The sequence below is a fragment of the Salvelinus sp. IW2-2015 genome, unplaced genomic scaffold, assembly GCF_002910315.2.
Source record: "Salvelinus sp. IW2-2015 unplaced genomic scaffold, ASM291031v2 Un_scaffold2428, whole genome shotgun sequence".
NCBI classification, from domain to species: Eukaryota; Metazoa; Chordata; class Actinopteri; order Salmoniformes; family Salmonidae; genus Salvelinus; species Salvelinus sp. IW2-2015.
In genome coordinates, this window is record NW_019943749.1 from 7,501 (window position 1) to 27,796 (window position 20,296).

A 20,296-nucleotide genomic window follows, 5' to 3' on the forward strand; every position below is an offset into this window, starting at 1 on the left:
ATATAAGGAGTATTAAATTATTTATATTTTWACTTTGATACTTAAGTATATTTTAGCAATTATATTTACTTTTGATACTTAAGTATATTTAAAACAAAATACTTTTAGACTTTTACTCAAGTAGTATTTTACTGGGTGACCTTCACTTTTACTTGAGTCATTTTCTATTAAGGTAGCTTTACTTTTACTCAAGTATGACAATTGAGTACAGGCTTCTGGAACACTCTCAGATGAAAGCAGGGGAGAGGGAAAGAGAGAGAATTAAAAAAAGAGAGGAGGGGAGAGAGAGGAGGGATTGATATTCTCAACATATCTGGAAGCAATCATGATGAGAGTAACACACACAAGCTTTCACTACAAAAGAACACGGAGTCCTTGCCCACTTCCAACAAATACATACTCTCTCACACGCACACGAGCAGTCAGAAATCAGTGGCAGATATGACACTATACCAGGGGTCTCCGACTTTTCTAGCATGAGAGCTACTTTAAAAGAAATGCAACATGTCACGAGCAACACATTTTTTCTCCTAGATTTCAAATAGGCACATTCTTCTCTGCTTKKCTGGGTCCTTAAGTGTACAAGACAGTGGTGCACTGTTTTCTGTCAMTATACCTGCTAAAATAACGGTTAATAAACAACTCTAAGGGGGGGGCTCTACAAAATCTGTGATTTCTCCCCCAAATTATGTTGTATATTTTCCCCCAATTTTGTTTTTTCTGTTTTTAGATTTTTGGGGGTTTTCACTCTCAAATTCCAATTGTTTGTAGAGAAACAACACAATTGGATGTCCTGAGTCGATGTCATTGCTTAAATCACATCAGAATACCTTTTTTTTTTTTAGGTCTGGAAGAAAAATAACACTTTTAGATTTTTGACTGTAATTCCCCTTTAATTGGTCATCTGGTCCTTTAATTGCACATCTAGTGGGTGAGGAATTTGCCATCTAATGTGCAGGTCTAGGGATGGTTCTGTACTGCTGTTGCTCATTTCCTGGCAAAGTTTGCAAATAACAAATAATAGATCCAGATGATATACTTACTCATTATATACTTCCGCCAGGTAAGACAACTTTGCAGTTAACGTTTACTTGACAAGGTTTTAGGGAAAGTATTTCAGTCAACCCACAAGAAAGTTATCACATCAACTGGCTACTGGTCTTTACTGTGAGCCGTCAATMAATCAAATGTTATTTGTCACAATGCAACAGGTATAGATAGTACACTTTAGTTTGAAATGAACCACAGGTCTTCATGCCATGCATTACATAACACTTTACATTTTGGTAAGTGATGGCAGGTTTTGTGTTGGTGAGCGGATACAATTATCAAGAATCTTGTCATAGAATGCAACAAGCAGGCAAAATAAATGTCAATGTTTTGGGGAATTTATTTTTCAACAAAAATGTTAATGTCAATGACAATAGAATTGATATGCAGTCATTTTGTTACTGTGGTAGCCTACTAACATTGTATGAAAATTAAAGACGCTTTCCAATAAAATATTTTTACAATTTCTGGATACACAAGATAACGGTGTTAACTTAAATCAACATTCTCCAAAAAGTGACTCGTCGTCTTTGGATGAGCAACATCCACATGAAGTTATGCTCTTAATTTTCAGACATTTACCTCCTCTGAATGGATGGAAGGATGGAATAGTTTCCATGCTTCTCCTTCCCTACTGAAACCTCTTGAGAAACTCCTGATAGGTCTGTCTGTGTGCCGAGGCCGCTGGCACAAAATGGCCACCAGGATGAGTCAGCACCTGAGGCTCCTGGAACAGYGGAAGGAGCTCCCGGCTCATCCTATCAGAAATGACCTGGTCTTCCTGTCCGAAGACGTGCAGGGACGGGATGACGAGCGGAGCAGGGCCGCCATAGAACCGCTGGTGTTCCGAACAAGCACTCCGGAACCCGGCCACCAGGATAGCGAAGCAGAACTGGAATTGTGGTTCTAGATTCTGCTCCTGTATAGAACAGAGCATGGCAACTAGAGCAGCGCCCTGGCTGAACCCCAGCACACCGTCAAACGGGCCCAGGTCCTTCACTGCTGTCCTCACGGCCTCCACACTCTCCTCAAGCCCCAGGCTCGCCTGACACTGCTGCCCGGCGTCGAAGCTCCGAGCCTGGATGTCAGAGAACCACCATCCCCTGGGGGCCTCGTCACCTCCAGGGCCCACTTSATTCTCCTTCCCTTGGGCTGCTGGAGGGAGAGAAAAGAGAGAGAYAAGAGAGYGAGAAGAGAGAGGTAGAAGGGCGAGAAAGAGAGTATTAAACTAAGTTGATATTGCATTTAGTTGAAATCTGTATGTGATCACCCTGATAGGTACCGGTCAGAAAGCCATGCATTACCAAAAGTTTGGTAACGCAACAATCCCTATCCTCACAGCACTGTTCAGTCAGAATGTACACTGAGTATCCAAACATTAAGAACACCTGCTCTTTCCATGACATAGATTGACCAGTGAATCCAGGTGAAAGTTATGATCCCTTATTGATGTCACTTGTTAAATCCACATCAAATCAGTGTAGATGAAGGAGAGGAGACAGGTTCAAGAAGGATTGAGACATTGTGTGTGTGCTGTTCAGAAGGTGAATGGGCAAGACAAAAGATGCTGGGTTTTTCACGCTCAACAGTTTCCCGTGTGTATCAAGAATGGTCCACCACCCAAAGGACATCCAGCCAACTTGACACAACTGTGGGAAGCATTGGAATCAACATGGGCCAGCATCCATGTAGAACGCTTTCCACTCCTTGTAGAGTCCATCCCCCTGACAAATTGAGGCTGTTCTGAGGGCAGAGGGGGGGGTGCAACTCAATATTAGGAAGGTGTTTCTAATATTTGGTATACTCTGTGTGCTTTCATAAAGTATTCACACCCCTTGACCAAATGTTGTTGTGTTACAGCCTGAATTTAAAATTGATTAAAGTATTTTAAAAATTGTCACTAGCCTACAAAATATCCCATAATGTCAACTTGGAAATATATATATATATATTTTTTAATGTTTACAAATTAATAAAACATTTAAACTGAAACGTATTGAGTCAATAAGTTCAGGAGAAAAATGTCACATAAGTCGGATACGTGCAATAATAGTGTTGAACATGATTGAATGACTACCTCATCTCTTACCACGTGCGGCTCAGTTGGTAGAACATGGCGATTGCAACGCTAGGGCTGTGGGTTCGATTCCCACGGGGGACCTGTACGAAAATGTATGCACTCACTACTTACTGTAAGTTGCTAAATGACTAAAATGTAAACGTTATCACGATTATCTGTAAGGTCCCTCAGTCGAGCAGTACATTTCAAACTCAGATTCAACCACAAAGACCAGGGAGGTTTTCCAATGCCACGCAAAGAAGGGCCCCTATTGGTAGATGGGTCAAAAAAAAGAAAATAAAAAAGATATTGAATATCCCYTTGATAATGGTGAAGTTATTAATTCAAATTAATTGTTATTTGTCACATGCGCCGAATACAACAGGTGTAGTAGACCTTACAGTGAAATGCTTACTTACAAGCCCTTAACCAACAATGCAGTTAAGAAAATACCCCACAAAAAAGTAAGAGATAAGAATAACAAATAATTAAAGAGCAGCAGTAAATAACAATAGCGGGGCTATATACAGGGGGTACKAGTACAGAGTCAATGTGCGGGGGCACCGGTACTGAGGTAATATGTACTTGTAGAGTAGAGTTATTAAAGTGACTATGCATAGATAACAGAGAATAGCAGCAGCGTAGAAGATTACACTTTGGATGGTGTATCAATACACCCAGTCACTACAACGATACAGGCGTCCTTCCTAACTCAGATGCCAGAGAAGAAGGAAACCGCTCAGGGATTTCACCATGAGGCCAATGGTGACTGTAAAACAGTTACAGAGTGTAATGACTGTGATAGGAGAAAACTGAGGATGGATCAACAACATTGTAGTTAAGCCACAATACTAACTAGTGATGCACAGATATCCAATATTTTCCCTGCCACTGCAGTCCCTGGTTCGATGATTGGGAGTCCCATAGGGCAGCGCACAATTGGCCCAGTGTCGTCTGGGCCGTCATTGTAAATAAGAATTTGCTCTTAACCGACTTGCCTAGTTAAATAAAGGTTACACACACCAAAAAGTTATTTTGTTGGCATTTACGTATGTCCCCATTACCAGTAAAACATAATCAAAACCTATTTCTTGCAATTTCTTGCTGTGCTGTTTCGTCGTTCATTTGTTCAGTCGTTTCATTCTCAACCAGGATTTCTATGGAACGCGGTTAGGGTCTTTGCGTGTCAAATAACACAACATAATCGGTTTCCGTAGCTATAGTTAGCTAGCTAACTATATAGCTATGTGTCATCATCTAAAATAACCCTAATTTATAAGACAGTTCTTATTTGATTAGTGGTGRTCGGACCCATCTATGTGAGGCTAGCAACAATAAGGATTAGCCACAATAGTGGACTTTGCGGTTAGCCTTCAAATAAAAGTATGGCATAATTCTACTATTTGTATTCATTTGCATCACTGTCAATTACATACTTTTATTTTGAAGGCAAACCACAAATTCCACTATTATGCCTAATGCTGATTGTGGCAAACTTCACAACACATAACCCGGTCCGGTCGAGCCTCACTAGCCAGATGAAGCTAGCGGGCTGCTTATAACGTTAGCTTTGGGAAACAGGGTTAAGTAGCTGGCTAGCTATTTATTTTCATGAACTGAAGTTCAATTTCAATAGGCGAACAACATGTGGCAAGCTAATACTTACAAGGATTCCTTAATCATTGCTAAGAATAATGAAAATGACTGCAGTTTCTACTGGTCATTGTTTTCAGGCTGGTTGTATTGGTGCTAGCTAGGTACCAAGATAAAGCTAGCTACCCCAGAAGTTACGCTCGAACAAATGATGCTTTATTACCAACACGGTATTGTAAAAACATCGTTCGTGGCCGGTGTTTGCAGACTTTTTTTGTACAGCTTTGACAGTGCTACTGTATCTTTTTTGACACGCAAAGACCCAAACGGCGTTCCATAGTATGTATATCGTGAAGCTAATAGGAGTGACGCTATTACTGTGTAACTCCGGTAGCGCGACATCTGAAAAATTGCGCACTTGGTAGTGTGTACCGGTGCTCGTCCAGTCGGCGAAAGCCAACATTACCCACGACAGAGAACGGTTGATTGTCAAGGGCAATGAATTCCATTATCTTGGCTTTAATGGATTTCGCCTTTGAGTTGTCTCGCTGAAATGTTCTTACTCTTTCAAATGACTGCTCGWTCCACACAGCAGACATTGTGGGCTAGTTAAAGAATGCTGTGTTGCACGTGTAGCGCAAAATTTTACATGGCGTTATTATGCCATGTACCTATGTTATATAGGTATGCACGGTAGCTTTGACATCGATCTTTAACATCGGTGTTAAACTAGACATCAGGCCGATWCTGATGTTGACATTTTTAGCTAATATCGGCCAATTCCGATATGTTCACCAATATATTGTGCATCCCTAATACTAACCTAATTGACAGTGAAAAGGGAGCCTGTACAGAATACAAATATCCCAAAACAAGCATCCTGTTTGCAATAAGGTACTAAAGGAATACTGCAAAAAATGTTAGAAAGCAATACACTTTTTGTCCTGAATACAAAGTGCTATGTTAGTAGCAAATCCAATACAACACATTACGGAATACCACTCTCCATATTTTCAAGCATAATGGTGGCTGCATCATGTTATGGGTATGCTTGTAATTTATTTTACTGTTATTTAACCAGGWAGGCCAGTTGAGAACAAGTTCTCATTTACAACTGCGACCTGGCCAAGATAAAGCAAAGCAGTGCGACAAAAACAACAACACAGAGTTACACATGGGATAAACAAACYTACAGTCAATAATACAGTAGARAAATCTATATACAGTGTGTGCAAATGTAGTAAGATTAGGGAGGTAAGGAAATAAATAGGCCATAATGGCTAAATAATTACAATTTAGCATTAACACTGGAGTGATAGATGTGCAGATGATAATGTGCAAGTAGAGATACTGGGGGTGCAAAGAGCAAAAATAAATAACAATATGGGGATGAAGTAGTTGGGTGGGGTATTTACAGATTGGCTGAGTACAGATGCAGTGATCGGTAAGCTGCTCTGACAGCTGATGCTTAAAGTTAGTGAGGAAGATACAAGTCTCCAGCTTCAGTGATTCAGTAATGGTTAAGACCTGGGGAGTTTTTCAGGATYAAAAAGAAAGGGAATGGAGCTAAGCARAGGCAAAATCCTAGAGGAAAACCTGGTTCAGTCTGCTTTTCACCAGACACTGGGAGATGAATTCACCTTTCAGCAGGACAATAACCTAAAACACAAGGCCAAATCTACACTGGAAGACAGTGAATGTTCCTGAGTGGCCGAGTTACAGTTTTGACTTAAATCTACTTGAAAATCTATGGCGAGTCCTGAAAATGGTTGTCTAGCAATGATCAATAACCAATTTGACAGAACTTTAATACGTTTGAAAATAATAATGGGCAAATGGTGCACAATCCAGGTGTGGAAAGCTCTTAGAGACTTACCCAGAAACACACTAAAGTATTGACTCAGGGGTGTGAATATTTATGTAAATTAGTTCACTGTATTTGATTTTAAATAAATTGGCTAAACTTTATAAAAACATGTTTTCACTTTGTCATTATGAGGTAGTGTGTGTAGATGGGTGAGAAAAAACTACTTAAATCAATATTGAATTCAGGCTGTAACACAACAAAATGTTTTAAAAAATGTCAAGAATTATGAATTATTATTTTTTTGCCAGAAACCAAACACCACAGAATATATATAATGCATCGAAAGATGTACGTTATATGCCTTAGTTTTTCATCTAAACAAACTAGAGTTTTGCAATGCGCGTCTGAGAAGTAAAAATAAAAGTCACTGAATGCTCGTTAACTGTCACGTCAGGTTGACATTATTGGGGACCAGAATGTGACCCACCGTCGCCTGTTTGCGGTACCCGGTGAGGCGCACTCATGTAAACCAGCTCCACATACTTCTTCAGGAGCTTCCGTAGGGCCCCAGTCTTCTCGCGAAACGAGCCGCTGTTCTGTCGGTAACCGTGTATGCACAGGATCCGGAGCGGTGCTGCTCGAGTTACAGTCGCCATGTTTGCAGGAAGTTAACGACAGCTAGTTAATTAAACGGACTGGTTAGGCATTATTCTCTTACAAATATCGGTACTTTTACCAATTAAGTTAGCTCCACACTATCGCACTTTGATTTGTAGACTGAATTTATTTTTGGAGTTAGTTTCCTTGTCAAGTGAAAACTTGTTTCAACCGGTAGGAGTACAGGTCCGTCTGAAAATAGTGGTCGGTGGAAACAGAAGCTAAGTCGATGGTTCCTACGCATAGCATAGTTCCTAGCTAACACAGGAATCATCGTTGCATTGGCCAGGTGATAAACCTTTGAAAAGCCAGATCTATCTGTGCCATTAAAGCGTCTGTGACAGCGTGGGCCGTGCCATTGAGGCTATTTCCATTTTAAAGTAGTGAATTTTCTACTTCATTGGCTGATTGCTCCCAACTCATAAGAAGCCCCATCCAGATGACTACTTTAAAATGGTGGAAGCCCTCAATGACAACGTCCATGCAAAAACATGTTATATCCACGATGAGTCCTCTATCTATCTCTATGACAGCCACAAATTGTTTCAAAGTTACAGTGCATTCGTAACAACCTAACCATTTCGAAACTTCTATTCGAATAAAATAATCCTCACGTTTCTTTATTTTTATTATTTTCTACYTTGTAGAATAATAGTGAAGACATCAAAACTATGAAATAACATACATGGAATCATGTAGTGACCAAAAATGTGTTAAACAAATCCAAATATATTTTATATTGGAGATTCTTCAAATAGCCATCCTTTGCCTTGATGACAGCTTTGTACACACTTGGCATTGTCTCAACCAGTTTCACCTGGAATGCTTCTCTAACAGTCTTGAAGGAGTTCCCACATATGCTGAGCACTTGTTGGCTGCTTTCACGTCACTCTGCGGTCTGACACATCCCAAACCATCTCAATTGGGTTGAGGTCGGGAGATTTTGGAGGCCAGGTCATCTGATGCAGCACTCCATCATTCTTCTTGTTAAAATTGCCCTTACACATCCTGGAGGAGTTTTGGGTCATTGTCCTGTTGAAAAACAAATGATAGTCACACTAAGCCCAAACCAGATGGGATGGAGTATCGCTGCAGAATGCTGTGGTAGCCATGCTGGTTAAGTGTGCCTTGAATTCTAAATAAATCACAGACAGTGTCACCAGCAAAGCACCCCCACACCATTACACCTCATCCTTCATGCTTTACAGTGGGAAATACACAGAGATCATCTGTTCACCCACACAGCGTCTCACAAAGACACGACAGTTGGATCCAAAAATCTCCAATTTGGACTCCAGACCAAAGGACATATTTCCACCGCTCTAATGTCCATTGCTCGTGTTTCTTGGCCCAAGCAAGTCTCTTCTTCTTATTGGTGTCCTTTAGTAGTGGTTTCTTTGCAGCAATTCAACAATGAAGGCCTGATTCACACCGTCTCCTCTGAACAGTTGATTTTGAGAAATGTCTGTTACTTGAACTCTGTGAAGCATTTATTTGGGCTGCAATTTCTGAGGCTGGTAACTCTAATGAACGTATCCGCTGCAGCAGAGGTAACTTTGGGTCTTCCATTCCTGTGGCGGTCCTCATGAGAGCCAGTGACGAATATATGACGAATCATAGCGCTTGATGATTTTTGCCACTGCACTTGAAGAAACTTTCAAAGTTCTTCAAATGTTCCATATTGACTGACCTTCATGTCTTAAAGTAATGATGGACTGTAATTTCTATTTGCTTATTTGAGCTGTTCTTGCTATAATATGGACTTGGTCTTTTACCAAATAGGGCTATCTTCTGTATACCCCCCTACCTTGTCAGAACACAACTGATTGGCTCAAGCGCATTAAGAAGGAAAGAAATTCCACAAATTAACTTTGAAGATGGCACACCTGTTAATTGAAATGCATTCCAGGTGACAACCTCATGAAGCTGGTTGAGAGAATGCCAAGAGTGTGCAAAGCTGTCATCAAGGCAAAGGGTGGCTACTTCGAAGAATCTCAAATATAAAAGAACACTTTTTTGGTTATTACATGATTCAATGTGTTATTTCATAGTTTTGATGTCTTCACTATAATTTTACAATGTAGAAAATAGTTCAAAATAAAGAAAAACCCTTGAATGAGTAGGTGTTCTAAAACTTATATCAATATATATTTTTTTGTTGTTAAAGCTGCATTGTTGGTTAAGGGCTTGTAAGTAAGCATTTCAGTGTTGTATTCGGCGCATGTGACAAATAACATTTGATTTGATTTTTTACCATTTAGGCTTGAGAAGAAAAAAATATATATATATATATTTTTTACAAATAAATCACATAATATCTCATATAAATATTTTAAAGTATTCTTTCTATGATAACTAGTATAAATCTATCATTAATTCTTCATATTTTCCATAACTGTCACCCTAATTATTAAATTACAAAGTATACAGGACAGGAGTCTTATTCTGAGTTTATGGTGATGTGAAAATGGCGGAAGTGGAGGTTCGAATTAAGCAACGCGTCGAGCAAAGTTGGTGAAGACGAATGTTCTGAATAGACAATTGGTAGCATCGAAAACTGGAACAAAAAGGAAATTGTCTAAAATTGGAGTAGAGGATACGTGTGTTAGTTATAATGAATCGCTTCTTGTTGGCATTCCTATTCATTCCTTTACACTTGTGTGTATGAGGTAGTTGTTGTGGAATTGTTAGATTACTTGTTAGATATGTGGGATACCCGCTTGAGGTGTCGAAAATGGTGAAGTATGCGCTTGTAAAAGTGGGAGTCTTGTCAGAGTGACCAGGAGTGGTCTTATTTTGATTAATTATATTTCTGAAGAGCGAGCAGAGGAAGATTGCAATGGGCCTCAAAATAACCCGGACAACATAAATGTTGTGTTTTGAATTTCGGAGTAGAGTTCCCGTCAAAGGAGTCATCTCAGGGGTGACGACGGATGTCCAGGTTGAATACCATAATATAAATCCTTGTGTGGTTGGTGCCCGGCGTCGGACCCGCTGGGTGAAGGGAGGGAAAAAAATAAAGTGTCGGTCGGGTTGTTTTTTGATTAAGAGCAAATACCTACGCATGTGAAGCTTAGTTATGTAAGATACGCCGTAAGAGCTTGAGTCCCCAAACCACTACAGTGTACGAATTGTAAAGAATTTGGCCATGTTTCAAGTGTGTGCAGACTAACAGAGTACACCAAAGAACAATGTGTAGAAGGACAGTTGCAATTGTGGTGGGGAACATGATCCTGAGTTCCTGGAGTGCCCTGTAAGGGTGACATTGAGGTGGCAAAAGTCAGATTGGTCAATCGAATCTCCTATGCGGAGGCAATTAAAATAATTGAGAAAACAAGTGATGCTAGTGAAGATATGGTGGTGGATACACCACAGCATGTAGTAAATGTTTGCCGACAGACAGAAAATACCKTGCGTGTTAAAAAGTTGGATTTTGTTGCGTTCATTGCCAGTTCTAAACAGTACAGCACAAGTCGCAAAGAAGTCGAAGAAACTYYACATGGTTTGGCTGCGGCAGAATCGTTTTTGAAAATGAAGACCTACAAGGGGTACTGGCGCCGGAGAACCCGCTCTCCCATTTTCAACTGGAGCCTGTGTATGGATCACATGTTTTATTTATTTTTTAACATAACAGTTTTTTGATTTATTTTTTGGTAGTTACGTTTTTCGGGTAAATCCTGTTTCCATCCCGCATAGTAGATGACGGGATGTGTGATCGTCAATATACCATAGAAGAAGAAGAAATTCTGAAGGATTCCAAAAATCCGTTAACCGGAAGTACTTAGTTATTCTTGCATGCGTCATAGCGGTATGCGATAACAACACTTCAATTGTTTGTTTGCGGATGGCCATAACGTTATAGAAGAAGAGCCACAATAACAACACAGCTCACTTGCCTTCACAGCAAAGAAGTAAGTTCAATTTATTGTATTACTCAATACGTTGCAAGTGTAAACTACATGTGTTACAAACAATACGTCAAGAAACAATAACGAAGCAGCAAGCGAGTGCTTGTTTGAGTTAGCAGCGAAACTCACGTGAAAGTTTGCCAGTACGGTTGTTCTTTTTCCCGAAGGAAGACTTGTGATTTGAGGGGGGAAATGGCCACCACATCTTCTCTTCCAGAGGAGGACCTCACCTGTCCCGTATGCCGAGACATCTTCAGAGACCCAGTCATCCTGTTGTGTAGCCACAGKTTCTGTATYGACTGTATAKATGGCTACTGGAGGGAGAAAGAAGTGAAGGAATGTCCAGTCTGTAGGAAAAGATCAAAACTCAGTGATGCACCCCTCAACCGGGCTTTGAAGAACCTCTGTGAGGCCTACTCGAAGGAGAAAGCATCAGCAGGTGTCCTCTGCAGTCTGCATGGGGAGAAATTAACTTTTCTGTCGAAACATTTATGTCCCAATAGAATAAATGACCATGACATTTAGTTTTTTCCTAAAAAAGTAACAATTATTACACACCACTGCTTAGTGCTGCTGCCCTTTAGAGAAAATGTATTCTCAGTAAACTGATATTTAAAATGTTACTGTTTCAATCCAGGAGTCTGTGCTGAAGCTCCTACAGAACAAACTGGAGGTCCTTGAGGCAGACAGTCGAACTTGTGTTCAAACGGCAGATACTATCACGGTAAGAACTGAGTGGCTTTTGGCTTTTATGTTTCTGTTGTCGAGTTTCCCTCAGCCAGCAGATCTGACTCGCTTGCTTACAGCTGCGCAACGGTCGGACCGGCTTCCTGTGTAGATTAAGACACCGCAGAGCCAGGCCTCCCGAGTGGCATTGCGGTCTAAAGCGTCACTACAGACCTGGGTTCGATCAAAATTGAGGAGAAAAAAGGGGGTAAAATACAAATATATATCTATCTATATAGATATATATATCTATATCTCACATACACACATAGTACCAGTCAAAAGTTTGGGCACACCTACTCATTCCATTTAAAAAATATATATATAATAATGAAGATATCAAAACTATGAAATGACACACATGGAAACATATAGGAACCAAGAAAGTGTTAAACAAATCAAAATATATTTGAGATTCTTCAAAGTAGCCACCCTTTGCCTTGATGACAGCATTTCACACTCTTGGCATTCTGTGGACTGCATCAAACAACATCTCACTGTTCACATCCCTCTCACAGGGAATCCWACTAAACTCAAATACCTGTGAGAAGGGAGAGACTCCTCATCAAAAAAACAATAGAATGGATGGAGTGGGCATCCTCTTTCCATGTGGGTCATTCGGTGTGCACCAACCAGATGATCCAATTCGTCACGTATATCCTTCGCATTTGCTTCTAGCATCACCCCAGAGATGACATCCTTGATAGGTTCCCTGCATTGAAGATCCTCACACAACACATTTCCAACCTATATCTTCTAGAGGTGCAGAGCACTCTCCTTCTGTTCCATAGAAACCAAAATAAGCCAATTTCTTGTTACTCTCACCGAACGCCACCTTATCCAATGCATCCACGATTTTTATAGACTTCAAACTGATCTCCCAGTTAACTCAAATCCTTATTTCCTTTTGTATTCACCATTGTAATACAATTCTAATCACTCGACACGCCATCTGATTCAAACAGAACATCCATTTGCGCCATTTCCCCTTCCAACATCACATTTCCAGCACATCGTGTTGAACAACGAAGTAGCTGATAGTCTGAAACTGCCATTCCAAAATGGCTGCTGTGGCTTCTGCTACCTAGCATGAGGACTAAAAGGGCAGTTTTCCAGAAAACTAGCAGTTGTTCAATCTTCTCGGTGTAACAGATGGGATAATTCGGCGTTAAAAAGCATTTCTCATCCTTGGGTTGAGGTATGTTTTCTGAGCCATATCTCCCATCGACTCTGCGGTGTCTTGACCTAACCAGGAAGCCTGTCGCACCATAGTGCAGCTGTAAGCAAGCGGCCATATCTGCTGGCTAAGTTTCCCTTAGTTCCCTGGATTTGTGGATGAACCGTACGACCTTAAAGAATAACAATAGTAGGGTTACAAAATTCCCTGGTTTTCTAGAAATCCTGGTTGGAGGATTACTGGATGTCCACCTTATTCCCTCTCAATTCCAGGAGTTTTCCAACCACGATTTCTGGTAAACGAGGGAATTGTTTTGAAAGTTAGGGACATTTTCCATCGGTAAATAGTAATATTAGAGATTTAGTGGGCTGAAATAATAGGTGCCGGTACCAATCATATTTTAGTGCCAATATTCTATGAGGTGCAGTAGAACATTTGAGGTGCCGGTACTCCACTGGTGRGTACCCGTACACATGCGGACATACATGCCAGGCGGTGTCTGAGCGAGGCCTGAAAAAATGGGCAAAGACTCCAGCCACTCGACACATGGACTGTTCTCTTTGCTCCCGTCTGGCAGGCGGTACCGCTTCATAAAGGCTCAGACAAACAGACTCCTAAATGGCTTCTATCCCCTGGCCGTAAGACTGTTAAATGACTAACAACTACTGCGCTCCTTCTCCCACAGACTATCCACACTGATTCTATGCCCATTCACAGGTCTCTACCCACTCCATTAGATGTATTACTCCATTAAGCTGCTGTCTATTGATTACCATTAGTATTTATCCTGCTACTGGTCACTTTTACTCCTGTTTATATGAACTCAGCAAAAAAAGAAAGGCCCCTTTTTCAGGACCCTGTCTTTCAAAGATAATTCATAAAAATCCAAATAACTTCACAGATCTTCATTGTAAAGGGTTTAAACACTGTTTCCCATGCTTGTTCAATGACCCATAAGCAATTAATGAACATGTACCTGTGGAACAGTCCTTAAGACACTAACAGCTTACAGACGGTAGGCAATTAAGGTCACAGTTATGCAAACTTAGAGGCCATTCTACTGACTCTGAAAAACACACAAAAGAGATGCCCAGGGTCCCTGCTCATCTGGGTTGAACAGCCTTTAGATTGCTACAAGCCAGGCATGTGGACTGCAGATGTGGCCAGGGAAATAAATTGCAATGTCCGTACTGTGAGAAGCTTAAGCAGCGCTACAGGGAGACGGGACTGACAGCTGATCGTCTCCGCAGTGGCAGACCACGTGTTACATCACCTGCACAGTATCGGTACATCTGAACATCACACCTGCGGGACAGGTACAGGATGGCAACAACAACGGCCAGAGTTACACCAGGAACGCACAATCACCTCATCAGTGTTCAGACTGTCCGCAATAGGCTGAGAGAGGCTGGACTGAGGGGCTTGTAGGCCAGTTGTAAGGCAGGTCCTCACCAGACATCACCGGCAACAACGTCGCTATGGCACAACCCACTGTCGCTGGACCAGACAGGACTGGCAAATAGTGCTCTTTGCTGACGAGTCGTGGTTTTGTCTCAGCAGGGGTGATTTGGATTTGCGTTATCGTCAAAGGAATGAGCGTTACACCGAGGCCTGTACTCTGGAACGGGATCGATTTGGAGGTGGAGGGTCCGTCATGGTCTGGGGCGGTGTGTCATAGGCATCATTGGACTGAGCTTGTTGTCATTGCAGGCAATCCCGACGCTGTGCGTTACAGGAAGACCACCTCCTCCTCATGTGGTACCCTTCCTGCAGGCTCATCCTGACTTGACCCTCCAGCATGACAATGCACCAGCCATACTGCTCGTTCTGTGAGTGATTTCCTGCAAGACAGGAATGTCAAGTGTTTTCTGCCATGGCCAGCGAAAAGCCCGGATCTAAATCCCATTGAGCACGTCTGGGACCTGTTGGATCGGAGGGTGAGGGCTAGGACCATTCCCCCCAGAAATGTCAGGGAACTTGCAGGTGCCTTGGTGGAAGAGTGGGGTAACATTTCACAGCAAGAACTGGCAAATCTGGTGCAGTCCATGAGGAGGAGATGCACTGCAGTACTTAATGCAGCTGGTGGCCACACCAGATACTGACTTACTTTTGATTTTGACACCCCCTTTGTTCAGGGACACATTATTTCATATCTGTTAGTCACATGTCTGTTGAACTTGTTCAGTTTGTCCGTTGTTGAATCTTGATGTGTAAATATTTGTATGAACATATGTTAAGTTTGCTGAAAATAAACGCAGTTGACAGTGAGAAGACGTTTCTTTTTTCCCCCGAGGTTCTGTGTATATATTACCATAAGTATTTACACTGAACAAAAATATAAACGCAACATGTGCTTGTTTCATGAGCTGAAATATAAGATCCCAGAAATATTCCATATGCACAAAAATGTTGTGCACATTTGTTTACATCCCTGTTAATGAGCATTTCTCCTTTGCTAAGATTATCCATCCACCTGACAGGTGTGGCATATTAAGGAGCTGATTAAATAGCATGCTCATTACACAGGTGCAGTTATTTGGCAGTATGGAGGGGGTATTTCTGTCTGTAATAAATCACTTTTGAATGGGGGGAAAAAATTTTTTTCTTTTGGCTGGGCCTGGCTCCCCAGTGGGTGGACCTGGATCCCAAGTGGGTGGGCCCCTGCCCATTCATGTGAAATGCATTGATTTTTCAATTTACTTATTTCCTTCTTTTGAACTAAGTCAGTAAAAAAGTTGATATTGTTGCATGTTTTTTTTTCTGTGTGTATGTACAGTCGGGAGTTTACGAAAACCTTAGCCAAATACATTCAAACTCAGTTTTTCACAATTCCTGACATTTAAAAGACCCTGTCTTAGGTCATTTAAGATCACCACTTTATTTTAAGAATTTGAAATGTCAGAATAATAGAGATTTATTTCAGCTTTTATTTCTTTCATCATATTCRCAGTGGGTCAGAAGTTTACATACACTCAATTATTATTCGGTAGCATTGCCTTTAAATTGTTTAACTTGGGTCAAATGTTTTGGGTAGCCTTCCACAAGCTTCCCACAATAAGTTGGGTGAATTTTGGCCCATTCCTCCTGACAGAGCTGGTGTAACTGAGTCAGGTTTGTAGGGCTCCTTGCTCAAACATGCTTTTTCAGGTCTGCCCACAAATGTTCTATGGGATTGATGTCAGGGCTTTGTGATGGCCACTCCAATACCTTGACTTTGTTGTCCTTAATCCATTTTGCCACAACTTTGGAAGTATGCTTGGGGGTCATTGTCCATTTGGAAGACCCATTTGCGACCAAGCTTTAACTTCCTGACTGATGTTTTGAGATGTTGCTTCAATATATCACCAATTTTCTGCATCATGATGCCATCTATTTTGTGAAATGCACCAGTCCCTCCTGCAGCAAAGCACCCCCATAACATGATGCTGCCACCCCGTGCTCACGGTTGGGATGGTGTTCTTCGGCTTGCAAGCTCCACCTTTTTCCTCCAAACATAACAATGCTCATTTATGGCCAAACAGTTCTATTTTTGTTTACATCAGACCAGAGGACATTTCTCCAAAGAGTACAATCTTTTGTCCCCATGTGCAGTTCAAACCGTAGTCTGGCTTTTTTTGTGGCGGTTTTGGAGCAGTGGCTTCTTCTTGCTGAGCGGCCTTTCAGGGTATGTCGATATAGGACTCGTTTTACTGTGGATATGGTGTTTATACTTGCGTACTATTGTTTGTACAGATGAACGTTGTGGTGGTACTTCAGGCATTTGGAAATTGCTCCCAAGGATGAACCAGACTTGTGGAGGTCTAGAATTTTCTTGGCTGATTTTCTTTTGATTTTCACCATGATGACAACGCAAAGAGGCATTGGGTTTGAAGGTAGGCCTTGAAATACATCCACAGGTACACCTCCAATTGACTAAAATTATGTCAATTAGCCTATCAGAAGCTTCTAAAGCCATGACATGATTTTCTGGAGTTTTCCAAGCTGTTTAAAGGCACAGTCAACTTAGTGTATATAAACTCTGATCCACTGGAATTGTGATACAGTGAAAATATCTGTTTGTAAACAATTGTTTGAAAAATTACTTGTCATGCACAAAGTAGATGTCCTAACCGACATGTTAACAAACTATAGTTTTGGCAAGAAAATTGTGGAGTGTTTGAATAACGAATTTTAATGACTCCAAAATTAGTGTATGAAAACTTCCGACTTCTTCAAGTGTACGTGTATATATTCCTGTTACCAGTCACTTTTCAGCCCTGTTTACATGTACATCCTGCTACCAGTCGCTGTATGTATAAACCCACCTCAACCACTCCAGTACCCCTGAACATTGAATGTATATACTTGCATTCTTGTTTCTTTGACTCGCATATCTTCTCTTATCTTTATTATTATCTATATTATTAGTATTTAAAGTTATCTATTTCAATTATTATCTAAATTATTATCTATTATCATTATTTATATTATTAGTATCTAAATTATTATTTATCTATCTATATTTATATTATTAGCATCTAAATTATTGTCTTATGTTAGTATCTATTTTATTAGTAATATTATATTAGTATCTAAATATTATTATCATCATCATCACTGCATTGTTGGGAAACAGCTCTCAAGGTAAGCATTTCATTGTACTGTATAACACCTGTTGTATCCTGTGCACGTGGTGAATAAACTTTTTAAAACTCATCTCAAACTCTGGATATTTTGTCTTCAGAGCCAGGCCCTGTCCACAGAGAGGAAAATAAGGGAACAGTTTGAAGAGCTTCACCAGTTTCTACGAAATGAAACGGTAGTCAGGATTGCTGCCCTGAAGCAGGACGAAGACTACAAGAGTCAAAGGATGCTGAGGAAGATTGAGGAGATGAACAGAGAGATATCGTCCCTTTCTGACACCATCCAAACCRTAGAGGAAGAGCTAGGGGCTGAAAACATCTCTTTGCTACAGGTAAGAAACAAAAATGAAAGATCTGTTTTAAGCAGAGGTGATACTTCTGCAACTTGGATCATTTCATGTCTAATCTGACACTTTGTTCTCCCGCAGGACTACGAGGTCATCAAGAAAAGGTAAGGAATCTTCCTCTTGTTTCTCTCCCCTCTGTGGTTCTGAACCCAACCCTACAGCAGCACTGACTCCTTAATGTTCTCCCAGAGTTCAGTGCATATTGCCAGATCCAGAGAGGGTTTCAGGAGCGCTGATCGACGTGGCCAGACACCTTGGCAACCTGCAGTTCAGAGTCTGGGAGAACATGCAGGAAATTGTTGAGTATAGTGAGTAGTATTTTATGATTATAATAATAATAATACATGCATACATAGGACATATATAGAGCTTTTCAAGGACCAAAAGACGCTTTACAATTGTATAGAATAAAATGTACAAGATAATAAAACAAATAAACAATATCACACTTATTCAATATGTGTAAATCACGGCACGCAATCCTGAAGGGGGACAAAGGTCATCCGTTTTGTATAAAAATGACCTGCTCGTACTACTACGAGTTCCCACTTTAAAATAATGTGTGTTCTCTCTCCTCTCAGCTCCTGTGATTCTGGACCCCAACACTGCTCACCCAGATCTCARCCTGTCTGGCGACCTGACCAGCTTCACATGCAGACTCAGTGARGACCAACAGCAGCTTCCTGACAACCCAGAGAGGTTTAAACACCGCTATGCTGTCCTGGGCTCAGAGGGCTTCAGCTCGGGGARACACAGCTGGGACGTAGAGGTTGGGGACAGCAAAGAGTGGGCAGTAGGTGTAGCCATCGAGTCTTGCGATAGGAAGGAGACGTCTCGGTGGCATATTAGTGGAGTKTGGTATGTACTCTCAAGAGAAGGGAGTGACTATATTGACCAAGTGTCACCGAATGCATGTTACTGTCTTGAACCCTTTAAAGTGAAACCCCAGAGGATCCGAGTGCAGCTGGACTGGGACAAAGAAACCGTGTCACTTTCTGATCCTGTCAATAACCAACGTATTGGGTGTTTCTTCAAAAACCCTCAAATATTTTCATTGAGTTTCACTGAGAGAATTTTCCCGTTCCTCAGTGGGGACTATGTCAGGGTTATGCCAGTGAAGGCCTCTGTAACACTATAGTACAGTTGGAGCTGATAATTACACAAGTCGGGTTTCGTGTTAAAACTAAACTACAGGCTAAAAAGCAATTGACACAAACGATTGCTATGGGAACATTGTTTACCAATTTCAAATGCATTAATTGAAATGAATCAGTTTGTTAATTTTAATGTCTCTTAATATCAGTAAACCCTTGTCTGATAATAGARATGAGAACTGCAGGTTTAGTTCTGTTTGCTGTTTTTCAGTGTTTGTGCCTGTTGCTGAATCTCATTCAACATCGACTTAATGGGACAGATTTGGAATATATCGGGGGGGGTTTCCATTTTGAATGCCAGGTGTACTGAGCACAGATATCCTCGTTGGCCTTTTGACTAGTTTGTCTAGGGAAATGTTACTGTTGTTCAGTTAATCTTCTAGTTAAGTGTCCGCTAACCACGTATGATACAGCAATCTGTCAGTCAATGACATGCAACCATTAGTTGATGCAACACTACCTTTGACTCAGCCTGTCTGTGACTGAGATCACACTCTCCCTCTCTCACACTCCCCCTCTCTCTCCCACTTCCTCTCCAAAGAACTGACTCCCTCTCACTTCCTGAATTCATCCTTCTGTTTTTTAAATTACATTTGCTGTTTTGTTATTTAGCCTTTTAAGCGCTTTGAGATTTCTTCTCTATCAGTAATGGTCTTCCTGTCTGTGAAGTGTGCTTCTCCATTCTAGTGTAATTATATGTCATGTAAGTTGAGTAATTGCTGCAGTGTTTTATACCATGGTCATGTTTTACAGCTTTTCTCATGTATTAAGTCAGTTTTCATTTTATACATAAAATTACATTTTAAATCTGTGTTCGTGTCTGACATTACTTTTCAGTCATTTATCAGACATCCTCATCCAGAGAGACTTACAGTAGTGAATGCATAATTTTTTTAAACTTTTTTTATGCTGGTCCTCTGGGATTCGAAACACAAACACGCGTTACAAGTGCCAAGCTTTACCAACTGAGCCAAATGGGATTTCCATATTTAAATCTTAACGTTTTGTTGTTCTCAATAGGTCGGTGTCCCGGACACAGATTAAGCCTAGTCCTGGACTAAAAAGCTCTTTCAGTGAAGAATGACTTTTAGTCCTGGACTAGGTTTAACCTGTGTCTGGGAAACCAGTCCTTTAGAACGGTATAACAGCAGCAGCAGGAGAGGACTCAGTTCAGTTCACACAGACAGGCAGCAGGG

At 40.9% G+C, this 20,296-nt stretch overlaps 2 protein-coding genes across 3 annotated transcripts; one reads left to right on the forward strand and one right to left on the reverse strand.

Moving 5' to 3' along the window:
- Positions 1-1,366: 1,366 nt before the first annotated feature.
- On the reverse strand, positions 1,367-7,398 carry ovca2 (OVCA2 serine hydrolase domain containing). Of its 2 annotated transcripts, none has more exons than XM_024141168.1 (2): positions 6,997-7,398; positions 1,367-2,202 (listed from the first exon to the last, which is right to left on the reverse strand). In XM_024141168.1, exons 1-2 carry the CDS (start codon positions 7,163-7,165, stop codon positions 1,682-1,684), a joined length of 690 nt encoding a protein of 229 aa, XP_023996936.1. In that variant the 5' UTR covers positions 7,166-7,398; the 3' UTR covers positions 1,367-1,681. The 2 variants fall into 2 exon arrangements, with proteins under 2 accessions (XP_023996936.1, XP_023996935.1); XM_024141167.1 differs by having other exon boundaries at positions 1,367-2,205; positions 6,997-7,395.
- A 2,221-nt stretch (positions 7,399-9,619) lies between these two features.
- LOC112073933 (zinc-binding protein A33) lies at positions 9,620-19,911 on the forward strand. The gene is made up of 6 exons (XM_070440330.1): positions 9,620-11,598; positions 11,693-11,798; positions 17,701-17,931; positions 18,028-18,050; positions 18,136-18,254; positions 18,528-19,911. The coding sequence occupies exons 1-6, from the start codon at positions 11,267-11,269 to the stop codon at positions 19,082-19,084; spliced, it is 1,368 nt and encodes a 455-aa protein (XP_070296431.1). The 5' UTR covers positions 9,620-11,266; the 3' UTR covers positions 19,085-19,911.
- Positions 19,912-20,296: the final 385 nt, after the last annotated feature.